At 41.6% G+C, this 18,289-nt stretch overlaps 1 protein-coding gene across 2 annotated transcripts in view; it reads left to right on the forward strand.

The window, feature by feature from the left end:
- Positions 1–8,647: 8,647 nt before the first annotated feature.
- Positions 8,648–18,289, forward strand: part of gan (gigaxonin) — a 108,832-nt gene continuing 99,190 nt past the window's right edge. For both annotated transcript variants that reach the window (XM_078544548.1, XM_078544546.1), the window contains exon 1: positions 8,648–8,912. In XM_078544548.1, coding sequence (XP_078400674.1) covers positions 8,704–8,912 — 209 coding nt within the window. In that variant the 5' untranslated portion in view covers positions 8,648–8,703. The remainder of the gene's footprint in view (positions 8,913–18,289) is intronic.

Raw genomic sequence — 18,289 nt, forward strand, 5'->3', positions numbered from 1 at the left:
TAAGTGGCCTGGCTTTCCTTAAACCTTTTGTTCTGGTTTTTCCCCCACCAAAGAAAATACCTTTTCTATGTCTATCCTATCAAATCCCTTTATCATCTTAAACCTTTACATTAGATCATGCCTGAATCTTCTAATCTCAGAGGAATATAAACTACATTTATGCAATCAGTATCTATTTCCTGAGGTTCGGTGCCTGGAACTGAATATGGTAATCCAGAATGGGATATGACCAAAGCTCTCTAATTAGCATCAAGGCAGCATTTGACCAAGTGTGATGTCAAAAAGCCCTAGTAAATGAAATCAATGGGAATGGGAGAAAACTCCACTGGTTGGAGTCATCCTAGCACAGAGGAAGATCGTTGTGGTTGTTGAAGGACAATCATCTCATCCCTCAGACATTGCTGCAGGACTTCCTCAGGATAGTGTCATGGCCCAACCATCTTCAGCTGCTTCATCAGTGACCTCCCTTCCATCATATGGTCAAAAGTGTGATGTTTGCAGAGTGTTCAGTTCTATGTGTAACTCCTCAGATAATGAAGCCATCTGTACCTGCATGCAACAAGACCCGGACAACATTCAAAGTCTTGCTGATATGTGGTGCAGATGTTGCTTGCTACTTAAATGCCAGGCAATGACCATCTCCAACAAGACAGAATCTAACCCTTGACATTCAGCAGCATTACCATCACTGAATTCCCCACAATCAATATCGTGACAAACTGAACTGGAGCAGCCACTTAAATTCAGTGGTTCCAAGAGCAGGTTAGAGGCTGAGAATTCTGTGGTGCGTTACTCACCACGTGGCTTCCCAATGACTTTCCACAATCTACAAGGCATAAGTCAAGAGTCTGACTGAATACTCTCCATTTGCCTGGATGGGTGCAGCTCCATTACCTAAGAAGCTCAGCACTATCCAGTACAAAGCAGCTTGCTTCATTAGCAGTGCATCCACCACCTTAAATATTCACTCTCTAACCACTGTAGAGAGTGCCATTTACAAGAAGCATGCAGCAACTCACCAAAGCTCCTTCGACAGCATCTTCCAAAACCTGCAACCTTTACCACCTGGAAGAACAATGACAGCAGATGGAAGGGAGCACCACCACCACCTGCAAGTTCCTTTCCAAGTCACATACCATCCTGACTTGGAAATATATCGCTGTTCCTTCAGTGTCACTTGGCCAAAATCCTGCAACTCCCTTCCCAACAGCCCTATGGGTGCATCTACTCCACATGGACTGTAGTGGTTCAAAAAGGCAGCTCACCTCCATGTTCTCGGGAAATGTCAGCGTACACCCACATCCACTGAACAAATAAAATACTCACTTTTGAATCTCGACCCCGTTAAGATAAAGGACAAAATTTAAATAGCCTTTTTGATTACTTTTTTGTACATACATGCTATCTTTGTCTAATTTCTATTGTTGTATTTAAAACATAAATACCTCAATGTTTCTCTGGACTGATGTGATGTTAATAAAAGCAAAATACTGTGGGTGCTGGAGATCTGAAATAAAAACAAAAGGGTTGGAAAACTCAGCAGGCCTGGTAGGTTCTGTGGACAGAGGAACATGTTTTGAGTCCAATATGATTCTTCCTGATGTGAGGTTATCCTGATCCTAGAAAACTTCTGTAATTATAAATAGTATTAATTACCCTAATGTAAAACTATTCATTTTTGCTGCTGTGAAGGAGGAAAAATAATCACAAAGGTTCAGATTTTAAAAAAAAAAGACATCGTAGATTTTTGCTGAGGTGCCTCAAGGAATTGCTCTATATTTAGTTATGTATTGATTATCCCAGCTCCCTTGAAGTTCAACTCAAATCCAATCCAATTGTATTTTTCTTATGGATACCACTGGTTTTTTGATGGGGTGGGGGGGGTGGGGGTGCGTTATGGAGCCTGCAAGAGTGGGAAAGGTATCTGGCAGGTTCAAATTTAGAGATTAACTCTGGTGTGATTGTGGTGGGTTGGGCCTCACTCCATCCCATGGCAGTTTCCTACTTGTAATACGTTTGTAATCGTGAATACTCGTTACCGTAAAGCTTTTTGGAATTATGTCCGACCTTCATTAAAAATTCAGCGGCGCACGATAATTTTGTGGCACCCGGTTCCCGTTCCTTTGAAGGTGGCATGCAACAGTCGGCTTTGTGTAGCTGTGTTTGAGGTCAGCGGTTTTCCCTGTTGAGCTCTGCAGCACAAGGGAGGGAAGCAGGAGCGTGGCAGCTTGTATGGAGGCTCAGGACCGGCAAGGACAAGTTGGTGGTGAGGGGGAGTCTGTGGAATGGGACGTGGGGCTTAAAGGAGTGGAAGAGAGTACCTAGAGAGGACAGAGGGTGGGCTCGGAGGCATGGATGAGTGAAGTGGGAAGGGCCTAGTGATGGGGGTGTAGTGGGGGGGGGGATGCATGGTGGGAGCAGTCAGTCAAGGTAAGAAAATGAGCAGTGTCAGTGCTGTCCCACTTGTGGGTCCATCTCAAGGTGTCGGCTGGCAGAGTCCTTACAGCACTTTGAGTTCAATTTCAATTATCCCCACTGAGAATGATCACAGACAATGTCCTTTACAATACACAGAATGGAGGGACAGCTGAGCATGCAAGTTCAGCCATGTCTCTCTCACTCGCAAAAATAACACTCAACACCAAGATAGATAAAAAGAGTAAATGCAAAAACACAACGTTGTTTCTTCCACAATAAAGAAACGTCCCCAACTTTTCTGTAACAATCAATGCATGCCAACCATGAGGCATGCTGGTACATTTAGATCTCTGATTAAGTTAGTCTCAACAAATAATGATGATGCCCTGCCACCATGAATAAAGTGAAACCAATCAGATGTGAAATATTTACAACGAAATTTAAATTAAAAAAATTACCTGTGTCACTTTCATGTTCTCAATTCGGTGAATGGCAATGGAGTTGGGCAGGAAAGTTGGGGCCGTGATGCAAAGGCTCCTTGTTTTTCCAGGAAGCTCTTTTATAACCACCCCTACCTGCTGAATTGTTAGCTAATGACAGGTTTCAGCACTGAAAAGCTTCCCCTGCTGCATGATCTCACATGTCTCCATTGCATGCCGTCGGCACTTTAAATATTAATTGTAATTGTGTGGGAACCAGCAAAATGTAAGAGAGCAGAAGTGGAGCCCACATCCTGTTCCGCCATCGGGAATGGCATGGCATGGTTAAAATTCTGCCCTGTGTATGTGTGTGTTTTGTTAAAGTATACCATAGCAGTATATCCAGCAGTGTACCACAGCAGTATACCATAGCTGAATATTCAGCAGCGTACCATATAGCAGTATACCCAGCAGTAAGCCATAGCTGTATATTCAGCATTATACCATAACAGCATATCCAACAGTATACCATATATCAGTATATCCAGCAGTATACCATGTCAGTATATCCAGCAGTACACCATCTGTCAGTATATGCAGGAGTACACCATATGTCAGTATATCCAGCAGTACACCATCTGTCAGTATATGCAGGAGTAGACCATATGTCAGTATATGCAGGAGTAGACCATATGTCAGTATATGCAGGAGTAGACCATATGTCAGTATATCCAGCAGTACACCATATGTCAGTATATCCAGGAGTACACCATATGTCAGTATATGCAGGAGTACACCATATGTCAGTATATCCAGGAGTACACCATATGTCAGTATATGCAGGAGTACACCATATGTCAGTATATGCAGCAGTACACCATATGTCAGTAAATCCAGCAGTACACCATATGTCAGTATATGCAGGAGTACACCATATGTCAGTATATGCAGGAGTTCACCATATGTCAGTATATGCAGGAATACACCATATGTCAGTGTATCCAGCAGTACACCATATGTCAGTGTATCCAGGAGTACACCGTATGTCAGTATATGCAGGAGTACACCATATGTCAGTATATGCAGGAGTACACCATATGTCAGTATATGCAGGAGTACACCATATGTCAGTATATGCAGGAGTACACCATATGTCAGTGTATCCAGCAGTACACCATATATCAGTATATGCAGGAGTACACCATATGCCAGTGTATCCAGCAGTACACCATATGTCAGTATATCCAGGAGTACACCATATGTCAGTATATCCAGGAGTACACCATATGTCAGTATATGCAGGAGTACACCATATGTCAGTATATCCCGCAGTACACCATATGTCAGTATATGCAGGAGTACACCATATGTCAGTATATGCAGGAGTACACCATATGTCAGTATATCCAGCAGTACACCATATGTCAGTGTATCCAGCAGTACACCATATGTCAGTATATGCAGCAGTACACCATATGTCAGTATATCCAGCAGTACACCATATGTCAGTATATGCAGGAGTACACCATATGTCAGTATATGCAGGAGTTCACCATATGTCAGTATATGCAGGAGTTCACCATATGTCAGTATATGCAGGAGTACACCATATGCCAGTGTATCCAGCAGTACACCATATGTCAGTATATCCAGGAGTACACCATATGCCAGTGTATCCAGGAGTACACCATATGTCAGTATATGCAGGAGTACACCATATGTCAGTATATCCCGCAGTACACCATATGTCAGTATATGCAGGAGTACACCATATGTCAGTATATGCAGGAGTACACCATATGTCAGTATATCCAGCAGTACACCATATGTCAGTGTATCCAGCAGTACACCATATGTCAGTGTATCCAGCAGTACACCATATGTCAGTATATGCAGGAGTACACCATATGTCAGTGTATCCAGCAGTACACCATATGTCAGTATATGCAGCAGTACACCATATGTCAGTGTATCCAGCAGTACACCATATGTCAGTATATGTAGGAGTACACCATATGTCAGTGTATCCAGCAGTACACCATATGTCAGTGTATCCAGCAGTACACCATATGTCAGTGTATCCAGCAGTACACCATATGTCAGTATATCCAGGAGTACACCATATGTCAGTGTATCCAGGAGGACACCATATGTCAGTATATGCAGGAGTACACCATATGTCAGTATATGCAGGAGTACACCATATGTCAGTATATGCAGCAGTACACCATATGTCAGTATATCCAGCAGTACACCATATGTCAGTATATGCAGGAGTACACCATATGTCAGTATATGCAGGAGTTCACCATATGTCAGTATATGCAGGAGTTCACCATATGTCAGTATATGCAGGAATACACCATATGTCAGTATATCCCGCAGTACACCATATGTCAGTATATGCAGGAATACACCATATGTCAGTATATGCAGGAGTACACCATATGTCAGTATATCCAGCAGTACACCATATGTCAGTGTATCCAGCAGTACACCATATGTCAGTGTATCCAGCAGTACACCATATGTCAGTATATGCAGGAGTACACCATATGTCAGTGTATCCAGCAGTACACCATATGTCAGTATATGCAGCAGTACACCATATGTCAGTGTATCCAGCAGTACACCATATGTCAGTATATGTAGGAGTACACCATATGTCAGTGTATCCAGCAGTACACCATATGTCAGTGTATCCAGCAGTACACCATATGTCAGTGTATCCAGCAGTACACCATATGTCAGTATATCCAGGAGTACACCATATGTCAGTGTATCCAGGAGGACACCATATGTCAGTATATGCAGGAGTACACCATATGTCAGTGTATCCAGGAGGACACCATATGTCAGTATATGCAGGAGTACACCATATGTCAGTATATGCAGGAGTACACCATATGTCAGTATATGCAGGAGTACACCATATGTCAGTATATGCAGTAGTACACCATATGTCAGTATATGCAGGAGTACACCATATGTCAGTATATGCAGGAGTACACCATATGTCAGTGTATCCAGCAGTACACCATATATCAGTATATGCAGGAGTACACCATATGTCAGTATATCCAGCAGTACACCATATGTCAGTGTATCCAGCAATACACCATATGTCAGTGTATCCAGCAGTACACCATATGTCAGTATATGCAGGAGTACACCATATGTCAGTATATGCAGCAGGACACCATATGCCAGTATATGCAGGAGTACACCATATGCTAGTATATGCAGGAGTACACCATATGCCAGTATATGCAGGAGTACACCATATGCCAGTATATGCAGGAGTACACCATATGTCAGTATATCCAGGAGTACACCATATGTCAGTGTATGCAGTACACCATATGTCAGTATATCCAGGAGTACACCATATGCCAATATATGCAGGAGTACACCATATGTCAGTATATGCAGGAGTACACCATATGTCAGTATGTGCAACAGTACACCATATGTCAGTATATCCAGCAGTACACTATATGTCAGTATATGCAGCAGTACACCATATGTCAGTATATCCAGGAGTACACCATATGTCAGTATATCCAGGAGTACACCATATGTCAGTATATGCAGGAGTACACCACATGTCAGTATATGCAGGAGTACACCATATGTCCGTGTATCCAGGAGTACACCATATGTCAGTATATGCAGGAGTACAGCATATGTCAGTATATGCAGGAGTACACCATATGTCAGTATATGCAGGAGTACACCATATGTCAGTGTATCCAGGAGTACACCATATGTCAGTATGTGCAGGAGTACACCATTTGTCAGTATATGCAGGAGTACACCATATGTCAGTATATCCAGGAGTACACCATATGTCAGTATATGCAGGAGTACAGCATATGTCAGTATATCCAGGAGTACACCATATGTCAGTATATGCAGCAGTACACCATATGTCAGTGTATCCAGGAGTACACCATATGTCAGTATATCCAGGAGTACACCATATGTCAGTATATCCAGCAGTACACCATATGTCAGTATATGCAGGACACCATATGTCAGTATATGCAGGACACCATATGTCAGTATATCCAGGAGTACACCATATGCCAGTATATCCAGCAGTACACCATATGTCAGTATATGCAGGACACCATATGTCAGTATATGCAGGACACCATATGTCAGTATATGCAGGACACCATACGTCAGTATATGCAGGACACCATATGTCAGTATAACCAGCAGTACACCATATGTCAGTATATGCAGGACACCATATGTCAGTATATGCAGGACACCATATGTCAGTATATGCAGGAGGACACCATATGTCAGTATATGCAGGAGGACACTATATGTCAGTATATGCAGGACACCATATGTCAGTATAACCAGCAGTACACCATATGTCAGTATATGCAGGACACCATATGTCAGTATATGCAGGACACCATATGTCAGTATATGCAGGACACTATATGCCAGTATATCCAGGAGTACAGCATATGTCAGTATATCCAGCAGTACACCATATGTCAGTATATGCAGGACACCATATGTCAGTATATGCAGGACACCATATGTCAGTATATGCAGGACACCATATGTCACTATATGCAGGAGGACACCATATGTCAGTATATGCAGGACACCATATGTCAGTATATGCAGGACACCATATGTCACTATATGCAGGAGGACACCATATGTCAGTATATGCAGGACACCATATGTCAGTATATGCAGGACACCATATGTCAGTATATGCAGGACACCATATGTCACTATATGCAGGAGGACACCATATGTCAGTATATGCAGGACACCATATGTCAGTATATGCAGGACACCACATGTCACTATATGCAGGAGGACACCATATGTCAGTATATGCAGGACACCATATGCCAGTATATCCAGGAGTACAGCATATGTCAGTATATCCAGCAGTACACCATATGTCAGTATATGCAGGACACCATATGTCAGTATATGCAGGACACCATATGTCAGTATATGCAGGACACCATATGTCACTATATGCAGGAGGACACCATATGTCAGTATATGCAGGACACCATATGTCAGTATATGCAGGACACCATATGTCAGTATATGCAGGTCACCATATGTCACTATATGCAGGAGGACACCATATGTCACTATATGCAGGAGGACACCATATGTCAGTATATGCAGGACACCATATGTCAGTATATGCAGGACACCATATGTCAGTATATGCAGGACACCATATGTCACTATATGCAGGAGGACACCATATGTCAGTATATGCAGGACACCATATGTCAGTATATGCAGGACACCATATGTCAGTATATGCAGGACACCATATGTCACTATATGCAGGAGGACACCATATGTCAGTATATGCAGGACACCATATGTCACTATATGCAGGAGGACACCATATGTCAGTATATGCAGGACACCATATGTCACTATATGCAGGAGGACACCATATGTCAGTATATGCAGGACACCATATGTCAGTATATGCAGGAGTACACCATATGTCAGTATATGCAGGACACCATATGTCAGTATAACCAGCAGATGGCACCATCCTCAAGTGTAAATCATGATAAATAACACAAATAGTGGTCCATATGTACAAAACTATTTTAAAATACTGAAAATCAAATAAAAATACAAACGTGAGCAATGGAAAACTGGCCATTGGACAGCAGTCAGGAACATCAGGATGAACAGTTTGAATGGGGCTTCCCGCTGTCCCTCTGGCGGGGATTGTGAGAGAAACGCCTTTCGGGAGCGGAGCTGTGGGTGTTGGCGGGAGCCGTAGTCGCGGGATGATGAGGGCTGGAGCCGGCGACAGGGACTGGGGTGTGGGAGCAGAGTGAGGATGACGGCGGAGCGGGGCGGCGGTGGTGGTGGGAGCGGCGGCGGGGGCTCGGTGTCCATGGTCTGGGACCCCCAACACGCCAACAAGCTGCTGAAGAGCCTCAGCTCCTTCCGGGAGGAGCCGCTGTTCTGCGACGCGGTGCTGGTGGTGGAGGGTCAGGAGATCCTGGTGCAGAAGAACCTGCTGGCGGCGGCCAGCCCGTATGTCAGGTCAGTGAGGGAGGGAGAGAGAGGGAGGGGGCAGGAGGCAGGGGGTGGGGGGCAATGCAGCGGCGAAACCCCGGGGAGAGAGGTGGGGAGGGGGGGCTGGCCTCCTGCACCCCCAGAGCTCAGGGTCAGCACCCCCCCCCCCCCCCAGCTTGATTGGGAGGGCCTCTCTGGGATAAATCTAAACTGATATCAGTGCGTTGTCACCCTCAGGGCAGGGAGTCTTCAGCTGCCTCGCCCTTTGCAGTGACTGAGTTAGACACATTTACACTTCCATAATCCGCAGGAAGCCTATATGTGTGTCCTCCCTGGCTCAATCGGTAGCACAGTCTGAATCACAAGGTGCTGGGTTCAAATCTGGGCTTACCATTGACCAGGAGCTGACCTGGACCAGCCACATAAACACTGGTTACAAGAGCAGGTCAGAGGAGGTTGGAATCCTGTGACGAGTAACTCACCACCTGACTCGCCAAAGCCTGTCCACCATCTACAAGGCACAAGTCAGGAGTGTGATGGAATACTCCTCACTTGCCTGGATGCAGCTCCAACAACACTCAAGAAGCTTGACACCATCCAGGACAAAGCAGCCCGCTTGATTGGCACCACATTCACTCCCTCCACCACCGACGCACAGTAGCAGCAGTGGGACTCACCAAGGCTCCTTGGACAGGACCTTCCAAACCCATGACTACTCTCCTCTAGAAGGACAAGGACAACAGATACGTGGGAACACCACCACCTGGAAGTTCCCCTCCAAGCTACTCACCATCCTCACTTGAAATATATCACTGTTCCTTCACTGTTGCTGGGTCAAAATCCTGGAACTCCCTTCCAAACAGCACTGTGGTTGTACCTACACAACATGGACTGCAGTGGTTTAAAAAGGCAGCACACCACCATCTCAAGGGCAATTGGGGATGGTCAATAAATGCTGGCCTAGCCTGCGATGCTCATCCCATAAATAATTTTTTTAAAAAGTCAAGGCTGACACTCCAGTGCAGTACTGAGGGAGCACTGCGCTGTCGGATGTCCTGTCTTTCAGACAAGATGTTAAACCCAGGCCCCATCTGCTCACTCGAGTGGCTGTAAAAGATTCCATGACACTGTTTTGAAGCAGAGCAAAGGGGAGTTATCCCTGCTGTTCTGGCCAATTTTATCCCTCAATCAACATTACAAAAACATATTATCTAGTTATTACCATATTGCTGTTTGTGGGAGTTTGCTGAGTGAAAATTACCTGCTGTGTTTCCTACATTACAAGAGTGACTACATTTCAAAAAGTACTTAATTGGCTGTAAAGTGCTTTGAGACATTCAGTGGTCATGAAAAGTGTTTTATAAATGCAAGTCTTTTTTTTTTCTCTTTCTATCAAGGGTGATGTTTTTTTCACATGAGTTGCGTAAATGCAGAAATTTTATTCTAAGACTGATTTTAATTGTGCACATGTGTAACTTATTGCTTGTATCAAGAGTGTTGACACTTAAGCTCCATATTTTGTTTATATTCTTTCATGAGATGTGGGTGTTGCTGGCTAGGCCAGCATTTATTGCCCATCCTAATTGCCCTTTGAGAAGGTGGTGGTGAGCTGCTTTCTTGAACTGCTGCAGTCCGTGTGGTGTAGGTACATCCACAGTGAAGTTAAGAAGGGAGTTGCAGGATTTTGACCCAGCAACAGTGAAGGAACAGCGATATAGTTCCAAGTTAGGAAGGTGTGGAACTTGGAGGGAGGTGGTGTTCTTGTGCATCTGCTGCCCTTGTCCTTTTGGGTGGTAGAGGTTGTGGGTTTGGAAGGTGCTGTTAAAGGAGCCTTGGTGAGTTGCTGCAATGCATCTTGTAGATGGTACATACTGCTGCCACTGTGCATTGATGATGGAGGGAGTGAATGTTTAAGATGGTGAATAGGGTGCCAATCAAGTGGGTTGCATTGTCCTGGATGGTGTTGAGCTTCTTGAGTGTTGTTGGAGTTGCGCTCGTCCAGGCAAGTGGAGAGTATTCCATGTGCCTTGTAGATGGTGGACAGACTTTGGGGAGTCAGGAGATTAGTTATTTGCCACAGAATTCCCAGCCTCTGACCTGCTCTTGATGCCATTATTGGAGCAGGAGTTCCTCAGACTGCTGTTATATTCCATTATAATAGTGTTGAAAGTTCAGCATTTTCACTGTTGAAGACCCATAATGTGTCTGGATGCTGAGTTCAGACCTAAATTTCTACAGCACAATGAGTGTTTTCATACACTTTAGGAATAAAAAATTATCTCAAATTAATGTATGCAATTAAAAGATTAATTTCATGGAATAATCTGAAACCTAAACCCACCCAATATTGTGAAACATCAGAATGTGACGTGTTAGAATACCGTGGTCAGTGTGTCGGCAGGGAGCATTCAGATCCTGCCTTAACTGGTGAACTAAGGTATTTGTTAACTGTAGGAGTCTCACTAGGTGAATTTGGGTATTGTCGTACCACTTCCTAATAAGGGTGAATTCACAGGACAAAAGTTGCCCTTAGATTGGATGGAATGAGACCAAAATATCAAAGTCCACCTGCATACCGCCTCCTCCAGTGGCACATCTGTAGTGCGCTTCCACTAAACAATGCTGAGAAGCCACAGCCCAGATAGCACCATCTTAGCAGAGGAGCTGACCCTTCATCTCGCAAAACTTTAGGTTAATATGTTGTGAATAGGAATTCCTGTTTTTTAAACCTATATTGTGCATATGACTTTAAATATTGATATGAATCAATATGGAAATTAGCAGTTTAGCATTTTAATCCTTCTAATCTTCAATTATCTTCCTGTAAGCTCTCCATAGAAGTAAATAGTTTCACACAGTGGTTAGACTTCTTTGACACAACCAGACCTTAGTTGATACTTGGAAAGGCATTCAAAATCATAATAGTTGGACAGTAGTGTTGGTTGTACACAAAAAGCTAAAAGTATTTTTTAATAGATACTAATCATCTCAGGAAGGATGCATGCTAGTAAATGAAAATTGAAGAATTTATTTTGGTTGTTTGTTTGAACAGACTTGATTTCCTGATTGGTGTTAACATTTTTAATTTTAAGGAAAAAGCCCCCTAGGATTTGTTTACTGGGAGTACCTGCGAAAATTAGATTGTACATCTTAATTATTCCTATTCGGACCTGCAAGTTTGAGAGGCATGTAAGGACCATAAATTACGTGATTAACGTTGATCCTTACAGCATGAATTCCCAGCTTTGAATAACTGCGGTGTGATTGGTTTGCAACAACAGCACAAATTCAGCAATTTCTTCACACACAATGAATGCCAACGGAGAGGGTTGCAGCTAGGTTCCATTTTTGAGATTTGTCTAGGCTAACGGCGGAGAAACATAAATTGTCCAGCAATTTGTGGTGTGTTGGATCTCGTGGTGTATTGGATCTCGTGGTGTATCTCCTCTTCGCGCACATTGCTGGGGTTTTTACAAACTAAAAATGGCGAGTGCCGTGAGCTCACCATTATTTATCCAACACTTTCTGCGCCAATGCAACTATGTTCCCAATATTGCTTTCTGTCATTGTAGACTGTGAGATGTTGATCCTAGAAATTAATGAATCAACTTGGGAGCATTTGTCTCAGTTTTGCACAAAATGCATCAAATTTCTTCGTGCCCAAAAGAGAGTCAAAAGAATTGCATGATTTTTTTTCTGGTTGTGCGATCCGTTTTCAGAGGAGTTCGTGATAAAGGCCAAGATTTCCCTGAGTTGATAAGACCTTTAGAGCTGGTGACTCTGCTTTGAGGGGTAATTTTAAAGCTGTTCCTCTTCATAACCTTTGCTTTTCAATTGAAAAAGTGTTCCCTGAGTTATCCCAAAGAGTTGTTAAAATACCTTTTCACCTTTCCTCCTTGGATCTGTGTGATGTAAGTTTTGTTTCGCTTACTTATAAAACACGTATAAAATCCGCTTGAATCTAGAGACTGATTTGCAGTTGAAACTCTGAAATCAAACCAAGCTGCCACAAATTATGCACTAGCAGCAAGCTGACTTACATACTTGGATAAAGGTGAGTTGTTACGTGTTCTCTTTTGTTCAGGTTTATTGAATAGTACACTAATACCTTGCTATTAATGTTGCTTTCTCTCTTGTACAATTTATGTTAGCTGTGAAAATAAAATTCTCTTGTGCTTTCCAAAAATGCTCTTTCTTAGAAGAGTGGGCATGCACATGCAACATGAATCTCCAAAGTGGGAGGGTGGGCGCAGCAAAAACAGTTTGGAAATATCAGGGTTACAATAAAGCATATGAAATAATAAACCCTCAGCTTTTCCATCCATTCTTGTAGGAGTATGAAGTCTTGAGTCAGTACTTCTCTGAGAGAGATTGGAGGATTACACAATTTGGCAACAGTCTTTAAATACCACAAAATATGAAAATGTGCCACCTGGTATATAAATTGTTTCTATTTTTGTTTGCCTTCGCTTTGAGGAAAAACTTGTTGCCCTTGTTTGAATTTGTTCCCTAAATTGAGAAGACTTAAACACACAGGTTGTGACCTTTCACAATTCAATCTGGCATGGTTGATAGATTCAACATTTAAGACTAAGGGGGTTAAGGATTTATTGCCAATGGTTACAAATTATCCAAATTTATCACCGTTAAAATAGGGAGATATGGGATTTAAAGTAGGCACAATTGTGTAGGGCAATGCATATGTTACCGCTTGGAGCCTACAACATTGTTCATGTAATGTACTCATCTTCAGCATTGTTGCACGAGTTTGTAATTTATCTTTCATATTATATTGAGCCAAATATATGAACTTTATAATCACATATTTATATTTTGGGCAGCTAATGGCCAATAGAATTTGAGGTTGATCTGTTATAATGGTTTATGGGATGAAATATTACTATTATTATCACAACTCAACTTTTGATTAGATTGAGAGATTCAATGTCCTAATTAAAAAGGATAAACATGAAATGTTGTCATTTTAGCGATGCAGGTTCAGCTCTGAACATTATTTAGTGATCATCAACGTAAACTCTTAAAATATTATTTAAATTTGATTAGACGAAATGAAAGGAATTTTATACTGAGCTGAGTTCCCTAAGTAATAAAAATAGATATTTGCATGTTTATTTTGCTAAATTAAATATTCGGGACTGAAGAGATCAGGATGGTTAAGTAAATTAATGTCATTGGTGGAGCTTTTGGTGGGTTGAAGCGTGGAGAGTACAAAATATATTTTTAACATTTGATCTTGGGGCATGGGCAGCACTGCCAAGATGGATTTATTGTCCATTCCCCTGAGGATATTGAGTCACTGACGTAAGTGTTGCACCAACTTCACATGTAATCCAAACCAGGTAGAGGTTGCAGGTTCCCTTCTCAATCGGACACTGATGAACCTCCTGTTGAAATTCATAATAGCTTTAAAGGTCATTTTATTGTGCTTACCACAGATTAACAGAAATATGGAATTCCAGGTTTAGGTTTGGCCTCATGCCCTCAAGGCTTGCTAGTTCAGCATCATAACCACTAGGCATGTGTACCCATATCTTCCTATAAGGCAAAAATGGAGTGCATCAGAATATGGAGTTCTGGAGTTAAGCAGACATTTTAACTAAACAAAAGGAGGCATATCACTAAGTTAGCGCTAATAATGATAAATAATAACCATGAGGAATATCAGAAGAAGGGAGATTACCACGGGTAAAAGAGAATGAGAAAAAAATAGATAATATGAAAGGAAATAGTAAAAATTTTTAAAAGAATGAAATTTGTAAAAAGAAAACAAGTGCAAAAGAGCAAAATCTCTCTAACTCTGGAACTTTAAGCCAACACAGCAATATTAAATATTTTACCTAGTTTCTACAGATGATGGTGGAAGTGAGAACATAGATGTACTAGAGAAGTATATGGAACAATTAGTGGAACTGACTGTGGAAAAGGAATTTATTCTGGAAAAAAAAATAGCTGAACTGAAAGTTAACAATTTACTAGGTCTGGGTGACATGCACTCTCGAGTGTTGGAAAAAATCAGGGAGGGATATCAGAGCTCGCATCACATCTCTTCAATCCTTATTAAATTTGTTTTCCCTCTCTCACTTGAGGGATGTTCAGGAACTTTAGCATTGTTCAGATGATTTCATCCAGTCACTGATTCACAAACTATGTTGCAGCACCACTCTCAACCTGTAGACGGGCTGGCTAAGTGTTTGCTTTATAAGACATAGAGTGAAGTTGGCTGAGATAATTCTCGCCTTCATTTAATTTTTCATTTTGAAGCATGATTATTCTAAAAGTTGCATTGATCTTAAATCTTAGTTTTTCTCTTCAAATCCTCATTTCAGCTTATTGAGTAAAAGCACCATGTGATATACTGAGCATACAAATCAGGAAGGTCACAGATTTAACACTAGTCTGAGTTTCCTTAACCTAGTTGGCACTGTAGTGAGACAGTGCAATTTGCTTCACTGTCAGCGGATTGGGGGAAGAGGGGGATTGGACAGGGCTCTTACTCCTAATGGGTAATGTACATATGTGAATATCCAGTGGTCAGCCTCATCACCGATAACCCCGAGATTGAATAACCTGCCAGTGCTCATTGTCCAGATTTATAGAATGGAGTTATTTGTAGAATGCTCCTTTTGGTGAGCTGCTAGTGGCATCTATGAAACTATGCACCCTCTTCAGTCACTGAGCAAAATGATAAGGCTAGAAAAGAGAGAGGAAAAAACAGAGAAGTCCTAAAAAAAAAGGGTAAGTGAGAATACAAGAAGGACAAACCTGAAGAAAGATAAATATGTGCAAGAGAGGGGTTGATGGAGGCTGAGCAGGGCATTCATATTGGTTATTGAAAATAAATGGGTGGTAGTTTGCTTATGCTGGAAAAATTACACTGGAAAATCATGAATGTCAGATCTGCATAAGAGCTGTAAACCCAGAGAGCATGAACTATTGCTGCAAATAAGACACATGGTGTGACCATTTTTATTACTGAAGGTCGTCCTGTTAGTGGTTTGTAACATTCAATTCCTTTGCAAGAAGGAGTTCTGAATCCTCGGGTTTCAATTTAGAGCGCTTAAGAGAAAGTACTAGCTTCTATCATTGCTCATACTTCCTGTGCTTAATTGAGCAGAAATGCATCTAGGGTGGGGTAGCATTCTATAGTTTAAGTAATGCCTGCGTTCTGTATATTAAGTTACATTAGTCATCTTGGGTGGAACAATATTTTCCACTGATTATGATTTACTGGTATGAGCTGTGAGTCTTGCTTGAAGTGTAGCCCTGATTGTGCTTGCAGTGCTGATCCATCAGCATTTATAATGCTGATCTCAACTTGTTCCATCAATTTAATATGTTAATGGATGTTTCAGTTTCTATATTTTAAGTTTCGACATCGACATTTCTTGTATATTTTTAAAAAAAAAGTGACCTTCCCTTAGGACAGAAAATAGCTCTAGGTCTTGCATGGCAGAATTTTACATGCAGCACTTTTGGGGGGAAAAAAGAAATTGAAAAACATTGCCTGTGATTGATGACACATTACTACTGGAATATACGTCCCCCTTATCTTTTCATAGGATCATACAGCGCTGAGGAAGGCCATTCAGCCCATGTGCCCATGCCTTTATAAGAGCTATGTAATTAATTCCACTCCCCTGCTTTTTCTCCATAACTCTTCAAATATTTCCTTTTCAAGTATATATACAATTCCCCTTTGAAAGTTACTGTTGAATCTGTTGCCGCCATTCTTTGAGGCAGCACATTGCCAATTATAACAAGTTGTGTGTTTTTAAAAAAGCACAATCTCCTCAATCTCACTCTTGTTTCTTTTGCCAATGTGCTTCAAAAAGGTAATTGCTGTGCTACCAGGTGAGTACAGGTAAGGGCCATTAATGGTTATGGGAAAGAGAAATTAACCTTTGGTAACATTTTCATTAGGGAAACATAAACAGTTTTCAGGTCTGTTGAAGAAGCAACAACTTGATACTTTTCAGAATGAGGATTCTAGTACTTGAAAGTTTAACCTTCGCCACCACTACTACCCCCCCACAAAATCCTATGATTTGGAGAGTGTTGAATATTCTGGAAGATGTAGTACAACTCTGTGCTGACAGGCATTTGATGCTGCTATTTGTTGTAGGATCGTCCTGTGCTGAACCTTTTTAAATACCTCCGCTGGGTTTTTATTTTGGAGTTGGCGAAACTTTATTTTTTGGAGAACTTTATGTTTCCACAATTTAGGTACAGCAGATGATTGGCAAAAGCAAACATTGACACAGAATAAAGCATGTAGACATTTGTTCAGAAGCAGTAACCATGTGCTTGTTTTTAAAGAAAGCACACTTGTCCAATTACCATACATATTCATGTGAAAATCGAGTTTCTAAGAGTAAATTTTTAGCCAAAAATTAGGGGGTCGACTTTTACACAAGTAATATTTTCGAGGGGTTGAAATCCACTCTCTCCGATTTTCCTGTCACAGTTGCCAAGCCTGAGACTGCTCCCACTTACCCCACCCCCAAAAGTAGTGCAAAACAAGACAAAACGTATTTTTTATTTATCAAATTTTTATTTATAAATAACCTCCAAAGAGACAGATGTTAATTTGTGTACACTAAATTCATCACATTTTATCAAATTCATCAAAAGCAAAAGCCATTTATGTAACTTAATTTCAGTTTAGTTGCCTTCATTAACACTGTCTCCTCCCCAACTTTGCTCACTGTTTGACTGGTTGGTATGTCAAAATTCATGGGAGTCTTATCCATGTTCCCAATACAGGCCAATCTGCATCCATTCTTCTGTCGATTATTTGATTATAAACCACTGAAATGCAGTAAGCCTGTCATCAAGTTCTGCTGGGACACACTGTGCATTCTTAGTTTTCCATCACAGTACAAAATTGTTTCTCTTCACAAACCTGGTACATCATCCAGGGCTGGCTTTGAAATCTGCAGTGCCTAATTTTCTTGCTTATTTCAGGGCAAAGATTCGCATGGATCTGCGAGAAACTGAGAGTCCATTCTGGCAATATTCATTGACATATTTTGCAGCTTAGTTTTCCATCTGCCACATGCTAGGCTTTCTTTTGTTTGCATGTTTATTCTTAAGCATCTGCCTGAGCTGTGCAGAGAACTTTCTCCAATCTCTAATGTTCTCCTCTGACATCTTAATTTTCTCGCTACAGAGCAATTATTTGTTTGCTGTGCAATCTCAACGACTTTAAGTTTGAACTGGGCTGTTTATCTGCTGTTCCTTCTTAATATCATGTTACCATATTAGAAAGCTGGATTTGCACGCGCCAGTGAGGTGGCGACCTTGACAGCACGTGTTAACGTGCGCAGACACGAGGAGCTGAACAGCCGTCTTCAATGGTGTGCTATTCTGAGTCTATCAATAAC

This window comes from Cetorhinus maximus, chromosome 6 (assembly GCF_964194155.1).
Source record: "Cetorhinus maximus chromosome 6, sCetMax3.hap1.1, whole genome shotgun sequence".
Lineage (NCBI taxonomy): Eukaryota > Metazoa > Chordata > Chondrichthyes > Lamniformes > Cetorhinidae > Cetorhinus > Cetorhinus maximus.